This window comes from Phalacrocorax aristotelis, chromosome 1 (genome assembly GCF_949628215.1).
Source record: "Phalacrocorax aristotelis chromosome 1, bGulAri2.1, whole genome shotgun sequence".
Classification (NCBI taxonomy): Eukaryota; Metazoa; Chordata; class Aves; order Suliformes; family Phalacrocoracidae; genus Phalacrocorax; species Phalacrocorax aristotelis.
The window spans coordinates 155,178,348-155,195,772 of NC_134276.1; the positions used below are offsets into that span (position 1 = coordinate 155,178,348).

General features: G+C 53.0%; 2 protein-coding genes across 5 annotated transcripts in view; one reads left to right on the plus strand and one right to left on the minus strand.

Annotated features, from left to right (window-relative positions):
- Positions 1–12,237, plus strand: part of DENND2A (DENN domain containing 2A) — a 61,537-nt gene extending 49,300 nt beyond the window's left edge. For all 4 annotated transcript variants that reach the window (XM_075117185.1, XM_075117214.1, XM_075117195.1 and 1 more), the window contains exons 15-20: positions 6,048–6,225; positions 7,035–7,076; positions 8,451–8,568; positions 9,194–9,433; positions 10,528–10,614; positions 11,514–12,237. In XM_075117185.1, coding sequence (XP_074973286.1) covers positions 6,048–6,225; positions 7,035–7,076; positions 8,451–8,568; positions 9,194–9,433; positions 10,528–10,614; positions 11,514–11,545 — 697 coding nt within the window. In that variant the 3' untranslated portion in view covers positions 11,546–12,237. The remainder of the gene's footprint in view (positions 1–6,047; positions 6,226–7,034; positions 7,077–8,450; positions 8,569–9,193; positions 9,434–10,527; positions 10,615–11,513) is intronic.
- Positions 12,238–13,675: 1,438 nt separating this feature from the next.
- LOC142068167 (uncharacterized) lies at positions 13,676–17,337 on the minus strand. The gene is made up of 3 exons (XM_075117411.1): positions 16,661–17,337; positions 15,271–15,397; positions 13,676–14,421 (listed from the first exon to the last, which is right to left on the minus strand). Exons 1-3 carry the CDS (start codon positions 17,057–17,059, stop codon positions 14,345–14,347), a joined length of 603 nt encoding a protein of 200 aa, XP_074973512.1. The 5' UTR covers positions 17,060–17,337; the 3' UTR covers positions 13,676–14,344.
- Positions 17,338–17,425: the final 88 nt, after the last annotated feature.

The window sequence follows — 17,425 nt, forward strand, 5'->3', positions numbered from 1 at the left end:
GAGAGAGCTCAGGTGACACAGTGCAAGATGCATAATAAATTACATTTATCATTCGTTTTTGCAGTTCTTCATGTGGGCACTATCAATTGCTATCTGTACATGTGTGTAAAGGTATGTCTGGGTGTGAGTGACAGAAAATTATGTATGCAACTTATTTACATCTTTTAATTGCTATGAAATCAGTGTGTGGGAGAGGAAAGCTGAAAGGTCTCTTGCCAAACACTGTGTGAACTGTGAAACGTTTTCAAGCTGAGCCAAAAAATGCATCTAACAAGTGTACAGCAAGTGAAATACTTCGTATTTTCCATCTTCAGAGTGAACACTGAGTGTTTTTTAAAGACCTGTCAATCCACAGCTTGGCAGCGGAAAAGGAAAGAATTTGGCTTATTAGGTTTTGGGTGGGGTTTTTCCCCCCTCTATTGCTATGGAAATGAATATACATTGCCTCGCAACCCAGGAAAATGACTGTGTTAAAACTATGTTGGTCTGTGTAGTCTTCCCTAGCTTTTGTCTGTTTCTGCACTGTAAATTTTAGTCCTGGGTCAGTGGAGGCCGTGGCATGGGTTAGGCACTGCAGCATGAGAGCTGCTTTTGTTTCTAAGTGATTCTGCCTGGCATGCAGCTCGAGGCACTGAAGATCAACGTTTTAGAAGGCATCATCCAAATAAAAGTGGCCTGATTAGAGAAGGTACCTAGAGCTGGGCAGGTTTTGCTGGCCTGAGATGTGTTAGATTCAGAGGACTTTTTAAATCAGGAAAACTTAGATGGGCTTAAAATCAAGGCACCCTTTTTCCAAATCTTCTCAAAAGCCTGTTGTGGATCTGACCAACTCGAGCAATTGCCTCTGTCCCTGCCAGAAACCACAGCTGTGTCAACAACACAAAGTGGTCATTGTTATCAAAGGCAGATCTGAAAGAATTAGAGTAGACAATTTAAATGTGGTCATCCCCAGTAAAAGGTAATTAATCATCAAAAAGAAGCCTTTTCCATGTGCTCCAAAACCAGTCTGATCTGGGACTGCGAATCCCAGCCTCTCAGATTTCTTTTTTGTGTTGTGGTTTGGGAGAAGAAGAAACCCAAGGGTGAAGTTTGGGTGTCAGATAATAGCGTTGTTTTTTTCAGGGCATCTTAATGCTCGCTTCTTCACCTGCACTAACCTGCCACATCGGTGGGAGGCAGCGACGGTCCCTGCAGCTGGTGGAACTTGGCATCGTGCTGGCAGGATTTGCAGCAATGCCGTGCAAAGTCACAGAGCAAAGTTTGGAAGCTCCTGCGCCTGTTAAATGTTGTAAACCAGAGCTGCGATCTACCATAAGTAAATCCAGATGTGACACAGTGTCAGAAATCCAAAGGTGTTTGTAAAATGAATCCTACTGTAGCAGAGCTTGTAAAAAAGAAAAAAACACTAATCAAACTGTCTTAAATTGCCAAATGCCAGCCTGTTTTCAGCGGTTTGGTTAGTTCAGGGAACAATGGGCTTCCCGACATTAAACTCCAAAAGGCTGATTGGTTCAATAGTGTTTTTCAGAAATCATTAAGTGTTCTAAACCCAAAGAGGGATTCAGCTTGGGGGGCTTTTTAGCATAGGTGCTTACCTTTGGAGTGCAAAGCTGGAAACCCTGTGGTCAGTCTAAAGTTTGGGAGGAAAGCAACCAAACTGAGCAGCCAGCATCCTTCCTTAGAAGCTGTTGCAAGCCGTCAGGGTGTCTTTTTAGAGCAAGTCAAGCTAGTCTTGGAGCAAGTTTTACCAGGAGAGGAAGAAGAGTTTCTATGTAGTTGCAGCTGTTGCATTCAGATTCTGAATTGGCCGCCTTGGTTCAAGGTGGCTTCCAAGAAGCAGCAGGGTGCTGTGTGGGAGGTTTTTGCTTACGATACTGTGTGGTGGGAAGGTCTGTTGTTTGAGCAAACAAATGTCACAAATTGCTGCGATATCATTGTTCTGACCAAGGGAGTGCTCAGCTAGAGATGTCTGAGTATCAGTCTATATCCAAATCAGCCCTTTAGGGAGGGATCTGACACAGTTCTTTGTGTACATCAATACTTTTTAGCCTCTATGCTAGCGATATCTCAGTCTCTCCTGCCAGCTCCTGCGCAAGTGGTATCAGACATGCAGCTCAGCCGTGTTCCCTACATGAGGCTGAATGAACCCATTAAAATGTACTCAGGATCTTGAAAGTGTACTTTAAAGACCTGTGGTACTTTAAGGATTAGCTGTGGAAACCAACAGCCTTAAAACGCAATGTCTTGTGTCCCATTTGAACAACTGGCATTGAGCTTCCGTGGCCTGAGGGTAGTGCATGGCATTCCCCAGAGCACACTGCGATCACATTGCATCGATCACTTCATTCCTGGTGGCATCCGGAGCACACCAAACAAAACACAGCACCCCGGGTCCGTATAATTCCAATGGCAGAAGTTGTCATCATGGTTACGGTGCTTATGTCCTGGGATATCAGGATTTCGGTAGTGATGCTGGCTGTAGCTACCCAAAGGCATTGGCTGCCTGTGGTATAAGAGCCCTCAAATGGCTGACCAACACTGAAACAGTTAGTGCTTTGAGAGTGCATTAAACTGTTCTGGTTGTGTTGTGCACATCAACTGTGGTTGATTCAGTGCACATCTCACAGAAAGGGGCTTCCAGCCTGAGCAGTGCCCAGAACTTCAGTGGCCATATTCACCTTCTGCATTACGACTGCAATGTAGTTCAGGCAGTCTCCCCCACTTCTGCTGGCTGAAGAGCACACGGTCACACAGATGGCATAAAAGGAATTTTTCATACTAGATTCTTTTGCAAGGCTCAGTAGCTGTGGTGTGAGTCAGCAGTCCCTTAGTGCTTGTTGCAGTGCTATATGCAAGAGGAGGGTGCTTAGGCTTGAGTCATTCCAAAGAACCGAGGTTCTGCTGGGCTCCTGGCAAGCTGCAGCTCCCTAAGACTATCTGCAGAGCAAGTCTGACTGAATCATATGCGGAAGAGACACCTCAGTGTTACCTCCTCTGTGTTCATCTCTGGGCTGCTCTGCCTTCAAAGGATGCTCACAAACCTCAGCCCTATCAGTATTGTTCCCTGAAAACGTCTTCCACAGTGCAAAATGTTTCAGAGCAGAGATCACTAGGATTTATCCTGGAGGTGATGAGGCAGTCATGGGTGGAAAGGTGGAAGAGGAGGCTTTCTTTTTTACTTCCCACTGTGTGGTGCATACAATTTCAGACTTACACAGCTCTGTCTGTGACTTCCACTAACTGGACCTCAGCCATCTTTCCTCCCACTTAATCTCTCACGTACCATGTGTACTCGCTGGGACTTGAGAGCAGGGTTGAGGGAGGAACAAGCCACCATATAAATATAGTAGGAGACAGCATGATGTAATATCTCACCATGCCATAAATAATCACGTACTTCAGCTGCTCACTGTTCCTCTGTGGAGCTACCTGGAATCACAGAGATCATTTCCCTTGGTTTTCAAGTGCTGTCTATAAAGGCAGTTCCCACCTTTAGGCAGGGAAGTTGGATGTGCCTTCAAGATCAAGAATTTGTGACAGAGGTGAAACTTCTAACACTTCCACCGTCAACCTCTCTTCAAAGAAGAGGAAGTCCAGTTCTGTTGGTCTAAGAGCAAGGCCACAGTGCTGCGCACAAGTCATGAAAGGAGTTATTTCAGCTTTCACCATGATGCTGCTGCTGTTATTACAGGGACTATTATCAGTCAGAAGCTGAGGAGTGGAAGATAGGCTTTGCAGTAATGGAGGGGAAGAGAAGCCCCTGCTTTTGCATCTGCTAGCATGGCGTGAAATGTATGGGTGTACAAGTAACACCACCTCGAAGGAGGTCTTTTAAAAAGATCTCACTAACTTGGAGTGCACTTCTAAAATGGCACATTCACTTTTGTTGCAGCTCCTGTCAAGATTAGCTTATATGAAAGATACAAGAAAAATAATCTACTCTGATACTGTTCCCACATTTTTTCTGGGTGGTTGGTGGCTTGGTTTTGGTTTGGGATTTGGTTGGGTTTTTTTTTTGGTAAATGTTCCTGTTTCTTACTAGTTCTGTGTTTTCTCATTATTTTCATGTTATTTGCCTCAGATTCGTTATCTACCTTGCACGTGTGGTAGACACAGCAAGACATGGGCTTGCTGATGAGGGCAGGCACAGCTTGAGAGCAGCGATGGCGGGGCAGCCAGCAGGAATGAATGTAGAGAAGGGAGGGGGATAATCTAAGACCTTCCTAAGCAAGGATGTGGAACTGAGGGTTTTTTCCTATCTAAAGCCTTAAAGCTACCAGCCTGTGACACAGCCTTTGAAGGGTCCTACTCTGTTTTTTATAGAGTATCCCCTTAAGAAGACACAAGCCTCTGGGAGTGCAGGGAGAGGAAACTGTTCCCATCTTGTGACGAGACTTTCTCAGTGCACAAGTCCCAAGTGCCTGTCCCTACCTGTTGTAGTCCTAGGTAAAATTCTCACATTAAGCAGATTCCAGCCCGTCCCCTGGGATTTACTTATCTCCAAAAAGCATCATGTGTTTAATGATGTTTACTGCCTGATTACTTCATACAGTCACACTGATGTCCCAGCAACCATAATCTGAATTTATCTGATGAAAGCCAGCCAGCTGTAGCCCAGCTCAGTGTGTGTTAGTGTTACAGCACAGGGATTCAAATCCACCAGACTTAGCTGGAGCAGGGGGCAGGGAGGGAAAGCAAGCTTTGCTTTTCAGAGCAAGCTTGAGTCCACACCCATCCAACCCCTTCCCTCTCAAGTCAGCAATAAACTGCCAGATCCAGGTTGCTGAGTGTAGATTCCCCCATGGAGTTTAACAGGAGCCAGCTGCGCGCCCTTCCTCAGCAACGCGAATCCTCCTGGCTGCACCAGCCTCCCTCCCCTCCTCCAGCCTTTTGAAACCTGGATGCTAGTAAAACAAAATGACGTTATATACAGGGTTTATAGCGGTGAGCCTTCCCCCTCCCTTGAGGCATACAAATGCTTCCAGACCCAGAACGGATGAGTAACTGGTGCCCTGCGGTGAGCTCTGCCGCGTCTGACTGCAGACCTCGCCTGCCTCCTGCCAGAGAGCTGATGGGGTTTCTGGATGGACCGTCTCGTAAGTTGACAGCGAAGACGCTTACAGCCAAGCCGCTGGTGGCATTAGAAGGGGGGATAAGGAAGGCTGCGGTCCCATGAACTGCAGGCAGCATCCTGCAGAGGACGGCCGTGTGCTCCTCTCCTGGGATTTCACTCTCCTGTGGTTCTGAGTAGCCTTGGCAGGCTCCACAGGCTGTGGGGTGCCTGGATGGCCTCAGCTGGAGACCGCTGCCTTCCTTCTTCCCCCATGCTCCAGCATGGCTGCTAGGAGCTACCAGTATGATTGGGAGTGATAGAAAAGCATGCCATTGGCATGCGATTACTCCTGCTAAGGGTTGCCCAAAGGCAAAGCGTGTATCCTGCACAGATAGCAAGCCAAGGGGCAGGGGTGGAGCATGGCTGGAATGACCTGTAGGAACACATGGGGACCTTGTGGCTACAGGTTGCGCCCAGGGCTTTGCCGGGGGTCCAAGCAGGCCATCTAGCTGTGCTGACAAGGCCAAGAGTATGGCCAGCAGTTAAGTGGGCCACAGTACAGCCCAACAGATAGCTGCTGTAGTGATAGAGCCCGACTTCATCACATAGCTGTGTGCTATGCTGGACAGCATAGCCCCTGTGCATTCAAACCTTTGGCTTTCTCATGAAAGAGAATAAATTAATTTCTCTAATGAGAGGCAGTGGAATGGAAGATCCCATGTCTGTGTGGTATATCTCATCGGCACTGGAGGAGCAGATGCTGGATTAAGTGGTCTCCTGTCACATATGCGTGGGTCAGAACTGTCTTTCAAAACGCGGGCTTCTGTTACGGGTCACTGCTCCTGAAGCTGAAGAATGGGGTCAGAAATTTGGCAAAGCCCCTAGTAATTACAGAGATCAACCAGGGAACAATTGAAAGAGCCCTGATTCCTAGGAAGCACCACTCATCTCCTGACTGACCAGCCATTGTCCTTGGTTGTGTTTCATCTTCCAGCACTCTCTCCAAATGTTGCCACGCCACGGTGGCTCTCCTGTACCCCTTCACCTGGCAGCATACCTACATCCCTGTGCTGCCGCCTTCTATGATCGACATAGTGTGCTCACCCACCCCCTTCCTCATCGGCCTGCTCTCCAGCTCCCTGCCCCGCCTGAAGGAGCTCCCGGTGGAGGAGGTGAGCCATGCACCCTCATTGCAGCCTTGCTCTCGGTCTCTTCCAGTGGGCTGAGTTGTCTTCTGTCCCAGAAAGGCTGCTTTTGAGAGTCTGCCTTGGTAGCTGGTAGCGTGAAGGTGCCGAGCTCTCGCCCTCTGGCTCCTGCAAGCATGGGGTGAGGGAGGAGGCGGACATTCCCCAGGGAGGCAGAGGGCAGAGGGCTGCGCCTCATCTGCAGCTTGGGAAGGAGGCGGGCTGGGATCTCCCACCGTGGGGCTGCTGCTGCTGGTAGGAGATTGTTTCATTAAAGTTTCTGTTGGTTTCTGCATAGTGCAGTCTAGGGGCTAAATATAAAGTCTGCCAGGCTTGAAGTATGATCTCTACAAATTGGCCAGGATAGCTGCCCCTCGAATTAACACAGGTGCCTAATGAAAGGAATAAATAATTAAGAAGTGGACTCATGGTGCACAAGAGTGAACCAGCAAGGCTGAACATGGTCAGGGAGACATTTCCCTCCCTGCCCATCGAGGGGACAGCACATGGGGAGAAAAGACAGAGCTCTGACCCCGACGTGGCGGTGAGGAGCGGTGGGCTGGGCTTGGAGCACAGCCTCCTGCTGTCCGAGCTGTTCTGTGGTTTGTGGTGACATTGTTAGAAAGCCGCAACAAGGGCTCCGCTCTTGGCTCCTGCTGGGGTGCGGGCTCCAGCTGCAGTGGTGGGTAGGTGGAGTAGGGGCAGGGCTGAAGCATTTTCTCCGGAGCAGTTACAGGTTAAGATAAACTCCGATGTGGAAATAATGATCTCTTTTTATTCTTGCTCTCTCATTCTAGGTCCTCGTTGTTGACCTTGTAAATAACCGGTTTCTGAGTCAGGTGAGCAGAGCTATTTCATATCCTTCTATCCCCTTCTCCCACCACACCTTACCTCCATCTGTGTTTTCTGACCTGCCTGGCTGGCTGGATTGCTTACTCCCCACACAAACTGAGGCAGGATTTGTGGTTGGCAGTGTTATAGGGGTTACTGTGTATGTATGCCATATGAGAGTCCCAGACCACAGCTGTTGAGGACTGAATCATTGGGCACTATTTCTTGCTCTGTTTTTTTTTTAAGAGGGGAAACAGTGGCACTTGAGCACTGCGGGCCCTTAGGTGGCATCCTGTAAGGCCGAGGGCAGTGCCGGAAAGCCTCAGCTTAGCACTGTCTGCTGGGGCGCAGCGTGGGCTCTTCCAGCCTGTGTCTGTCAGTCCTGTTCCTACCGCATACCCAGCCCTGAGCAGGGAAGGGAGCCTTGATGATTTCTTCAAATCCCTTGCTGCCTGAGGAGCTTGTGATTCCTTACTCCTTGCACTGGCTGGGTCACAATTAGGAAGCTGGTAAACTGGAACTGAGCAGTTGCTCTGCAGATGAGATTGCATGCTGAGTTTTACTTCCCTTTGTTGTAGAGAGTTGGAGCAGGATATTGAAGGGAAGAGGATAGTGGAGCAAATGTGTTCCCGGCCTGAGAAGCTAGTTTTTCCTCTGAGCTCTTCAGAAGAAAGTTGAGCAGTGCTCTCTGCATGGTGCCTGCCATGCCTCAGGTCCCAGGTGTGGAATGGGACAAGCGCACCTCTTGCTGCAGGGAGTAGCCTGTGGGTGAAGGCCACTCCTTTGGTGCAGTTCTCACTTGCCAGCTGCCTTTGCTGCAGGGAAATGCTTTACCTTGCATCCTCTTGCCTTACTTTACTTCTCTTTTGGAAGTTTAAGCTAAATCACGCTGTCTCAGCCTGGGCTAGTAGGAGCTTGCACATGGTCACCATCAGTTCCTTGGTCTATGGGAACTCGTTATACCTCCGTAACATGATCAATCAGTGCCTGAGCAGAGCTGAGCAGGCAGTTGTGCTCACCTGGCTGCACGCCAGCATTGTTCGGATACATCCTCTTTGTGGTGGTGCGAGTGCTGGCAGGGAGACGGTGGGGCCACAGGTGAGCGCTGCCTGGGTAGACACTCGGATCGGACACCTGCAATCCTTCCAGAATAGGAGAATATTTGGGACAAGACACCCCCTTTCTCTTTCCTCTCGTGCTTCTTAGTCCTACACTAGGTGCTGGGAGCATGCCAAGCATGTTACGCCTTTTCCCTCTTCCTCTCCTCACGGTCCATTTTTAGTGCTCCCCCTGCCGTGCTGGGGATGGGATAGGAGCTGGTGAGAAGGACAGGCTGGCTGTGTCCTGACTCCAGGCCCTGAGGAGGTGGCTCTGTTTTGCAGATGGAAGATGAGGACTCCATCCTGCCCCGCAAGCTGCAGGCCGCCCTAGAGCACATTTTGGAGCAGAGGAATGAGCTGGCGAGTGACAAGGAGGAGGGCCCTGTCAATGGCAAGCAGGGTAAAGCCCGGTGCCTTTCAGCTTAAAACCATGTCTCTTCCTGACCCCTTTTTCTCCTGTCGCTTCTTAGGGGATAACTAGGCTTGTATTGAATTTAACACCACAGAAATTGGAGGTAGGTGAGGATTTTGGTTGAATCTGTGTTAAATATTCCATTGCACCGGGGACAGTTCTCTTTGTGTGAAGAGAAACAGTACTTACCCCTTCCTGGCTCTGTCCGTCCTTCCCATGTGGCTCCAGGGAACACCTGTACTCTTTTAGCGGGGGTCCCACAGGCCAGTCTTTGGTGCTGACCATGAGAATGATGCAGGCTCCTCCAGGGGACAGTCCAGTTGCAGTCTCAGAGGCGGCCATGTGGCTCATGGGCATCTGGGCTGAGACAGCTCTTTGGGGAGCAGCATGGGCATCTCCGGATTGCAGGGGAGCCAAGACAAAGCTCGGTGGCTTTCAAAGTAGTAGCAGCCCTGTGGTCTTCCATGGTAAGCACTTCCGAGGAGGCTCTCTCTCAAGCAGCTTTTTCCACTCAGGCTAGATCTTAAAAAAGCCAGGGAATTTGTGCCCAGGACTTTTCCTAGCATGTTCTTACAACACTGTCCTCACTGCTGCCTCTTTCTTCTCTCCTTAGAGACTAGCCCTTTGAATGAGGTGGTGTCCGAGGCCTTTGTCCGTTTCTTTGTGGAGATCGTGGGCCACTACTCCCTCTTCCTGACCCCCACCGAGCGAGAGGAGCGGACCCTGCAGCGCGAGGCTTTCCGCAAGTCTGTCTCCTCCAAAAGCCTCCGGCGCTTCCTGGAGGTCTTCATGGAGACACAGATGTTTGGGGGCTTCATTCAGGAGCGGGAGCTGCGGAAGCAGGGAGTCAGAGGTGAGGGGCTCTGCCTGGGCGCTGCAGTCGTGGAAGCTCCGCTGTTGCTCCCATGAGAGCCAGGAGGTGCTCAACCAGCCGCCAGCTCCATATCCAGCACCGTGGCTGGAGACTGCAGTGTCCGTGCAGGGACACCGGGAGGGATGTGGTAGGGAAGCGCTAGTGCAGGCTGATGGTTTTTTCTGACACCCCTTTGCAGCCTTCAATAAATCACTCGGGGTTTTTTCTGTCTGTGTTTCCTTATCTTCCTAAAGGGGAGCATCGCCTCACAGGAGCGTGGTGAGACGTAGTGTTTGCACAGTGCATGGGAACCGGCTGCTGGAGAACAGGGGCTTTTTGTGCATGATCTGGTAGTTTCTTGCTGAGGTTGGGGTACAGGCATGCTTCACCACTGCAGTAAGGGACATAAGCATGACACACATATCCTCCATGTATGTGCCTCTTCCGTTCCACATTGAATTCCCATCAGGATCCTCACAGAAGGGGTACACTGCTGGAATGATTCCTTCCCATGTCTAGAGGCTGGACTGGTTACAGCTGTTTTGGATGGTATGGATGCTTGTGTCCTTCCCAGAGCCGATCCTGTTTTTCACTCCTGTTACCGTGTGGTCCCAAGGGCCCTATTGGCAGCTGAAGTTTCTCATCCCTGCTGCTATCCGGTGCTGGCTTAGCAGGTTCCTCCCAAGCACTAATGAGCAGTGGACACTTGAATAGGTGGCTGCATAAAAGAGGGTTTGCAGCGTGGTAAATCCCATGTGACGATTCCCCAGACGATCTCACTTTCTGGACTTAGATGTGTTGTAGCAGAACAAACAGAGGTTTTCTCTCTCCCACTGTGAGGTAGAAAAGCTCAGTCAGCCTTGCAGTGGGGAGAGAGGAGGCGGTAGCAGGGCTTCTTGGCTGGGAACCCTATGGACACTGTCCAAAGCTTCTGTTCCAGATCTGGGCTTAGCTGGTGGAGGAGGTGGGGTGAGTTGTTCCCTCTTGTGTACAGCAGTTATTGGCAAGCTGGGACAGTATGCTTTCAGGTGGGCGTTCGTACTTTCCTTTATAAGGGAGCAAAATAGAAGTTGTTAACTTCTTTCTTTCTGCAGGTCTGTTTGAGGTACGGGCTCAGGAGTACCTGGAAACACTTCCCAGTGGGGAGCAGAGTGGAGTCAATAGGTTCCTGAAAGGCCTAGGTAAGGAACGAGCAAAACCCTTGGCTTCTCAGGAGGCTTCTTGTTGCCTTCAGGTTTGGCAGCAGAGAAGCTGCTGAAGGGTGGCAGGACTCTGCTAGAGGCTGCGTGTGCTCTGAGCCTTGAGTGAGCAGTGCCTGGCCACATATCCCTGCTCTGGCACGCTGTTGGCTCTGCCCTGTGATGTGGGCTCTGCCCTGTGATGTGCCACTTGCCTGAAGGGAGGTAGAGACCAAAGTTTGGGCCATGAACTACGTCTCTGTCTTCCAAAGGAGATGGCTGGGCCCGAGGAGGCAGTGGAGCAGCCAGTGACTGGCGGGTGGTAGATGCAGTTCCTAATGGGGGGAGCGACACAGTCACCAAGGCCTTCAGGTTTGTCCAGTGACTTGGTGGTGGTGGGAATCGCTCTGGAGTATCCTAAGGTTGAATCCATTTTCCACTGTAAGAGGAGCTAGACAGGAGCTCCAGGCTGAGGTTAGTCATCGGACACCATGCTGTTCAGATCGCATCCCTGGCCCTCTTGCCTTCTTTTGGCCATTTAAGAGCACCGGTGTCTGTGGGGCTGCTGTGCCCTGCCTCTGACCCCCACACACTCTGGCCAGGTGACCTTAGTAATACGTTCACCTTCCAGGACTGCTGGGCAAATGGGCTCTGGAATGTGTGCCTGGGGGCTTGCGGGGTCCCAGTCTGCGGAGCTGCTCCCAGCAGGGTGGGTAGAGCTATGACCGGCTCTGCAGGCACCTACTTGAGCTTTGCAGGGCAGGTGGTTGTGGATAAGGACCCAGAGCTGGCAGCAGGGGTGATTCTCTGCATAAGCTTGCTCGGCTGGTGGTGGTGGGGAGAGTGACACTTGTTTTGCCTGTTACTGCGGGGAGCCCATTTTCCTTTCTCTGTCTCTCCAGGTAGCAAAATGAAATTTCTCCACAAGAAGTAAGTGCGAAGCACATCCTCGTTCCACAGAAGAGAATGGCTTTACCATTTAACAGCAACAAATCAGGCTATTATCAACCGTTCCCATTCAGCCTGCTCCCAGGAGCCAACAGCCTTGGGTGAGCTGACCACGGCCGGGATGTGTTCGCACAGACACATGGTGCCGCAGGAAGATGTGATGGCTGCGGGGCTGCTGGGACAGGTTTCTGGATACCTACAGTACCATGCACTGGACCAAGCACACTCTGAACTCTGCACTAGCACGTTGCAGGCATCCCAGTGGATTAGGTCTCTTTAGCTAGTCATTTCTTTGTTTTGTTGTATTTTTCTATTTATATTGGGGTTAGAACAATTATTAACCGATGACTCTTGCCCTGCCTCCTCTCTCTGCCTGGTGCTGCAGGAGGCCAAAGCGGGACTCCCACGGCACTGAGCAGGCAAAGCTCAGGCATGGAGGGGGGGAGGGACAGAGGTGTATGGAGATAGGTCTCTGCAAAGTGAGGATGCTGAGGGCTGCGGGGATGATGTGGACTGACCAGGAGGAGCTTCCAAGCAAGGGAGAGGGGCGAGGGGAAACCACTAAACCTACTGAGGACTTGATGGGCCAGCCAGCTCCCCGGGTGGCCCTGCCGGGGGGTCCTGGCACAAGGAGAGGCCTTTCCTTACACAGTATAATTAAAAACGAGTGGTGTAAAAGATGTGTGGACCCTTGGTGTTTTGGGGAGGGGGATGAGCTGTGTCTGCTTACCAGCCCACCTGGCATTGTGCGTGAGCTGGAGAGGACATGTAGCATCCAAGCCCTTGGCTTGGCCAAGCTCTCGGCTTCCCCATGAGCCTCACAGTCCCAGTGGCCTCATTCCCTTGCCTGGCTGCTTGCAGGGGGAGCCCAAAAAAGTGGACCTCACCTGCAGGCTCTTGCCTGGGAGACCCCCTTCCCAAAGGTCAGAGGGGCTCTCCTCTCCTGTCTTGGGTCTCGCTGCCGGGGAGCACAGTGGGAAGCAGGCAAGGGGAGCATGCCTGCTGCTGCCTTCTGACCTCCTGGTAGAGGAGAAGGGAGGACCTGCCATTGCTCACCTCTCCTCTGTATGTTTTGGTGGGGAGGAAAGGTGGGGTGGTGGCAGAGGAGGCATGTGGAGGTGGAGCAGGGGGTGAGGGCTCTTTCCAACTGGTGCAAAAGCTGTTTCCTTGCAGTGCTTGTGAGGGTAAAGTCAAGAGCAGCTGGAGCGTCCTCAGGTCTCCTCTGCTCTTCAGAGAGGAAGCCAGAGGGTTGCTCTGCTGTGGCCTGAGGGAAACCCCTTCCCCAGCTCTCGGGGGGTTGCCGAGTGAGACCTGCGCACGCATACCTTTGCTGTGGGCAGCTGTACTACACTGGGCTATGCCGGGCTACACAGGGCTACCGGAGGTTTTGGAAGTGGTCGGGGTGCCCCTGTGGTCAGTGGGCTTTCCCAAGCAAGAGGGCCTTGTCGACCAGCAGCGGGGTTCAGGGGAGCTCACCTCCACACTGTGGGTCCAGTGCTGCTCTGTGAATCTTCTGAAGCCTGCCTTTCCGGGGTTTCCTACAGCAGCAGCCTCTTCCCTTGCTGGATTTAAGGACTGAGGAAACGGGTTGCGGTAGGTGGTGGCAGCTGGGTGTGCGGAGGGGGAGTGCTTGGAGAGATGGTGCTTTGCCAGCTGCTGGTGTGATGGGGTTTGTTATGTCTGTGACAGGTGCCACTGGGGACCAGTTAAGCTGGGCAGATGGCTCTAGGTGGCGCTGCTTGAGCAGGGGCTTGGCCCAGCTGACCTCCAGAGGTCTCTTCCCACCTCAACCCCTCTGTGGTTCTGTGGTGAGCACTATAAATGCAGGACAGCAGTGGTGTCATGCCGGGCAAGGGGTGGGTAGGCAGCACCTGCAGCTCCACGCTCTCTAGCTCGTGTGTGGGGACAGTTGGTAGAGGGGGGAGAGAAGCCAGCAGCATTTATCCCCACCCCAGGGGTCAGGCTCCCACAGGGGTGGCCAGGCGGGGAGTGTAGGGGGCCGCCCCTTGGGTCTGCCAAGCAAAACTGGCACTACTTAAAGCCTAGTCTGTCCCAGAAGGCGGTGTTGTCCCGCCAAAGGAGACAAAGGAGAAGGGGTAGACTTCAAGGTGAATCAAATGCTGTCTTTTTAAATGATGTTTTTCATTTTAATGGTAGTAGAATGGGGTTTTGCAAAGCTGGGACCACCCGCGCAGGCAGCCACGATGCCTGCAAAGCCTTGTGGGGTGCTAAATGAAGCTGATCTCATGGCTCAGCTCAGGCCTCCAGAAGCAGGTGTCCTGCATGGTCCCGCTGCCAAGCCTGTGCCTGGGGGCCCTGCGTTCCCCTTCTTGAGTGATGCTTTCAGCAGTGCGGGACTTCACCTTCCTCGCCTGGCGGGAGCTGTGGTGAGGAGCTGAATGGGTTTCCTGAGCTGCCCGATGCCCACAGGCTCCTCAGCTCAGCACGAACTTCTGTGTGAGTGTGCTGAGGTACTGGCAGCTTTTCCTTGCAACATCCTACTCGCTCAAATGAAAATGGGTTGTGAAATAGCCCCATTTGTCTCATTTGGGGGCACCAAGTGGGCTCTGCTGGCACTGGGCTTTGTGGCCGCTCGGTGCTTTGGCTGGCAGCTCTCAGGAAAGTGGGAATCAAGCCTGGCTAGCCTACAAAATACAGAGGGGTGTTACAAAACAGCGGCATGAGAAGTGCAGTGAAAGAAACATTTACAACTGTGTCATGAAGGATTTAAAATGAAACTCGGACAGAGAGCATTGGTCTCTGGCTGCAGGACAGCTTCTCCAGTTTACATGGAGCCGTGTTGTGCCGGGATGAGCAGGACCCTGCGCCCCTCAGGGCTCTGGACGCTTTGGAGGAAGCCACCTGCAAAGAAAAGCCATTAAGACTGGCTGTTCTGGGTCTGACCATGGGCACACGTGACCTCCCGTGGAGGCTGCCAACAGCAGATGCACAGAGAAGGCTGTGTGAACAGAGGACATACACTAAGTACGCCCTATATATTATAAACATACACACTATATATACTATATATACACCCAGAGCATTGTACTTGCCTATTGTACGTCCCACAGCCAAGGATTTCCCACCCCAGAGCCGGTGTCTGTGTGTTTAGTAGCCGTGGATGAGTTTCTCCTCTGTGACCACAGTGTGCATGTGGGCGTAGACAAACGTGCTAAGGCAAGAGGCCAGGCCAGGAGCAGTACGGGTATATGGATGGGTATGGGAGAACTGGGACACCCGGTCTGCGCTGTTAAACGTTAAAAGCCGCCATCTCTGCGCCCTCATGGTCCCTGATTAATTAAGCAGCTCACGTACGCCGACGTGAGCAGCCCTGCAGAGCTGGGAGCCTGTGGTGCCCAGGAGAGCCACGCTTGTTGACTCCTAAGCCACCAGCTAAACCCTGAGCCCCACTTCCCATTTTGGCTTTCCTGCACAGGCTGTCAGCATCCTGCAAGCACTCAGGGGGCCAGGAAAATCCCAGCTCTTAAAGATACTTACTGGAATGTCCCAGTCACCTGTTCATCATTGACAGCGGCCAGTGCTGGCAGGACAAACAGGGAGCCCTGTGCGGCCGAGTTTAGGGGACAAGACCCTGCCCTGCACAGGGTAGGTCTGATTTGGGTTTGGCGGGGTGTAGCTGAAGGGCTGTGCTTGTGGGCGGCTGCATGTGGGGATCCCTGGTGCCAGCATCTGGAGGGGCTTGCAACCTACCTCTCTGCCGGGAGACGGCTTTCAGGTCACAGGTGCCAGCGGGCAGCTTGCAGGTGTAGAGCCCCAGGCAGCCGCCGCAGTCAGAGGGCTTCTGGCAGGGCCGGGACTGGATGCTGTGGCAGGAGTGCTACGGGGGAGGGAGAGAGAGGGATGCGGCGCCAGCATCCAGCCTTGCCCAGCCCTGCCCTGGGACCCCCTGCCAGTCACAGCCGTGTCATCGTTCTGTGCTCAGGCTGCTGAGGGCTCCAGCCCCGAGAAGCCTGTGCCACACGCAGACTCAAAGAGATACTTTCTGCGTAGGCTTGGGCTGCCCGAGAGCAGCCTCTTGTAAAGTCAGAAAGTTTCCTTTTGGGGTGTGCGTGCCCCACAGCTGGTGAGTCAGTCGTTTTGGGGTGGCGTGAACTGCTCAGCCCCAGGACCATGCTTGGTGGGGGCTGTTGGCTCCAGCACACTCAAGCTGACAGCAGTGCAATGCCTGGGGGTGAGATGAGCTCCAAAGAGCCTCTTCATCTCCCCCAGACGGGCAGGCTGCAGGTTCTTATTAGAAAGCAAAGCCGAGTTGCAGAAGATTATGGTATACTAGGATGAGCATTTACTGCTGGGTGTTTGGTTTCCATTTAAAATGGTAAAATAACATAGTAAAACCTGCAGTAGTGGGACAAGCTGCTCACCAGGCTATAGAGCAGCACCTTCGTACAAGGGGCTGGAGAAGTTGGGGCCTGAGGAAGCCGTTTCAGGGGCAGCTCGTTACTGCTTTTGGCAGGAAGCATGCGAAGTGGCTGGCCCCCGTGGCAGAATGGCTGCTGCCTGTGCAGCACAGCTGGGTGCCCCCAGCCCACCTCCTGGGCGTGGTGTTTTGGGACACACACCCAGACCTGCGCTCACCTCCTGACCCGCTCACTGCCTGCGTGCACAGCATCGGCTTTGCTCTAAGCCTCACCAAGTACCAAGCATTTGGGTGGTAAAACTGCTGGGAGCTCCAGTCACAGTGCTGTGCCGGGAAGATGCTCTCCTTTCCCTGCATTGCAGGATGACAGTGCATTTTGGGGCTGTCCTGCCTGGTTTCGCTGTCTCTGTGCTGCGCAGACCTACCAGAGCTGCTGCTGGGTCCCCATTATAACAAACATGGTGGGTCAGTGACATCCTGCCCGCCCTGGAGGAACCCACGGAGGTGGAAGAACCCATCCCCTTCATTAGGCGCTCATAACATCATTATGCAGAGCCCCTCCATGCCCTGCAGATGGGTCAGCCGAAGGGCCTCACCAAGCTGCCTGACTCTGAGGCCAGAAGCGGGGGGGGGCTTCTCCTCCTGGGCCCCCTCACTCCTGGGCCACCTGCGAACCCTCCATGCAAACGCTCATCCCGCTGGCCGAGGGCAGGTTGTGCTTACCGTGTCCCCGTTGAACTTCCCGTGGCCCTTCAGGTGATGGCTCCGCCCTGGGCTCCTGCTACGGGAGGACTGCGCTGGGAGCCTCCAGGGCTTGCTGGGGGGGTCCTGCTCGCCACTGCCCAGCGGGGGCTTGTCCACAGCCTTGCTGAGGGACCCGGAGCCAGGAGGGGCCTTTCCCACCAGCTTCCACACACCAGCTGTAAGGTGGCTGCCCTCTGAGCCCTGCCTGGGCAGGTTGTCCCCTCCATCTCCAGGTGGCTGAGGATCTTCTCCATGGCTCCCAGGTCCTGGCTGCCTGTCTGGGGCACCAGCCCGGCCCCCCAGTGCCTCAGATGGTGCCAGGGCCAAGGAGAGCAGCACCAGGAGGAGTGCAGTGACCCTCAGTGCTGGGCTTTTCATCCTCAGGGCCTGGCTTCGCTTGGGGTCCTCCTGCCCAGAGATGCTGTTGGAGGCAGGAGCAGAGGTGGAAGCTGCTGCTCTTCCCTACCTCTGGATCCAGCCAAAGTGATTTTTATAGCACAGGGACCTACCCTGGGGGCACAGCCCTTTTCCTCCGCCCCTGCTGTGTCCCACCTCCCTGCTTTCGAGCAAACCCAGCTGCTTGCATGGGCTCCCATCCCCCTCCCTTGCACTCCCAAAAGCTGCAGCACCCTCCTGCCACGGCCACCCGGTCCCCACCTCGTGACGGGCACACATGTACCTAAGCACGGGCACACGGGGTGTCTCGCTTGCGAGCGCAGAGCCTTTTAGCTAAACAACACTTGC

Bases quoted from the DNA above. Each gene is read 5' to 3' on its own strand.
- LOC142068167 (XM_075117411.1), bottom strand. From the start codon at position 17,059: ATGAAAAGCCCAGCACTGAGGGTCACTGCACTCCTCCTGGTGCTGCTC. The intron at 15,398-16,660 runs GTAAGCACAACC...CCTCCCCCGTAG, and splicing joins GGAAGTTCAACGGGGACACG to CACTCCTGCCACAGCATCCA. The intron at 14,422-15,270 runs GTAGGTTGCAAG...TTTTCTTTGCAG, and splicing joins AGCCGTCTCCCGGCAGAGAG to GTGGCTTCCTCCAAAGCGTC.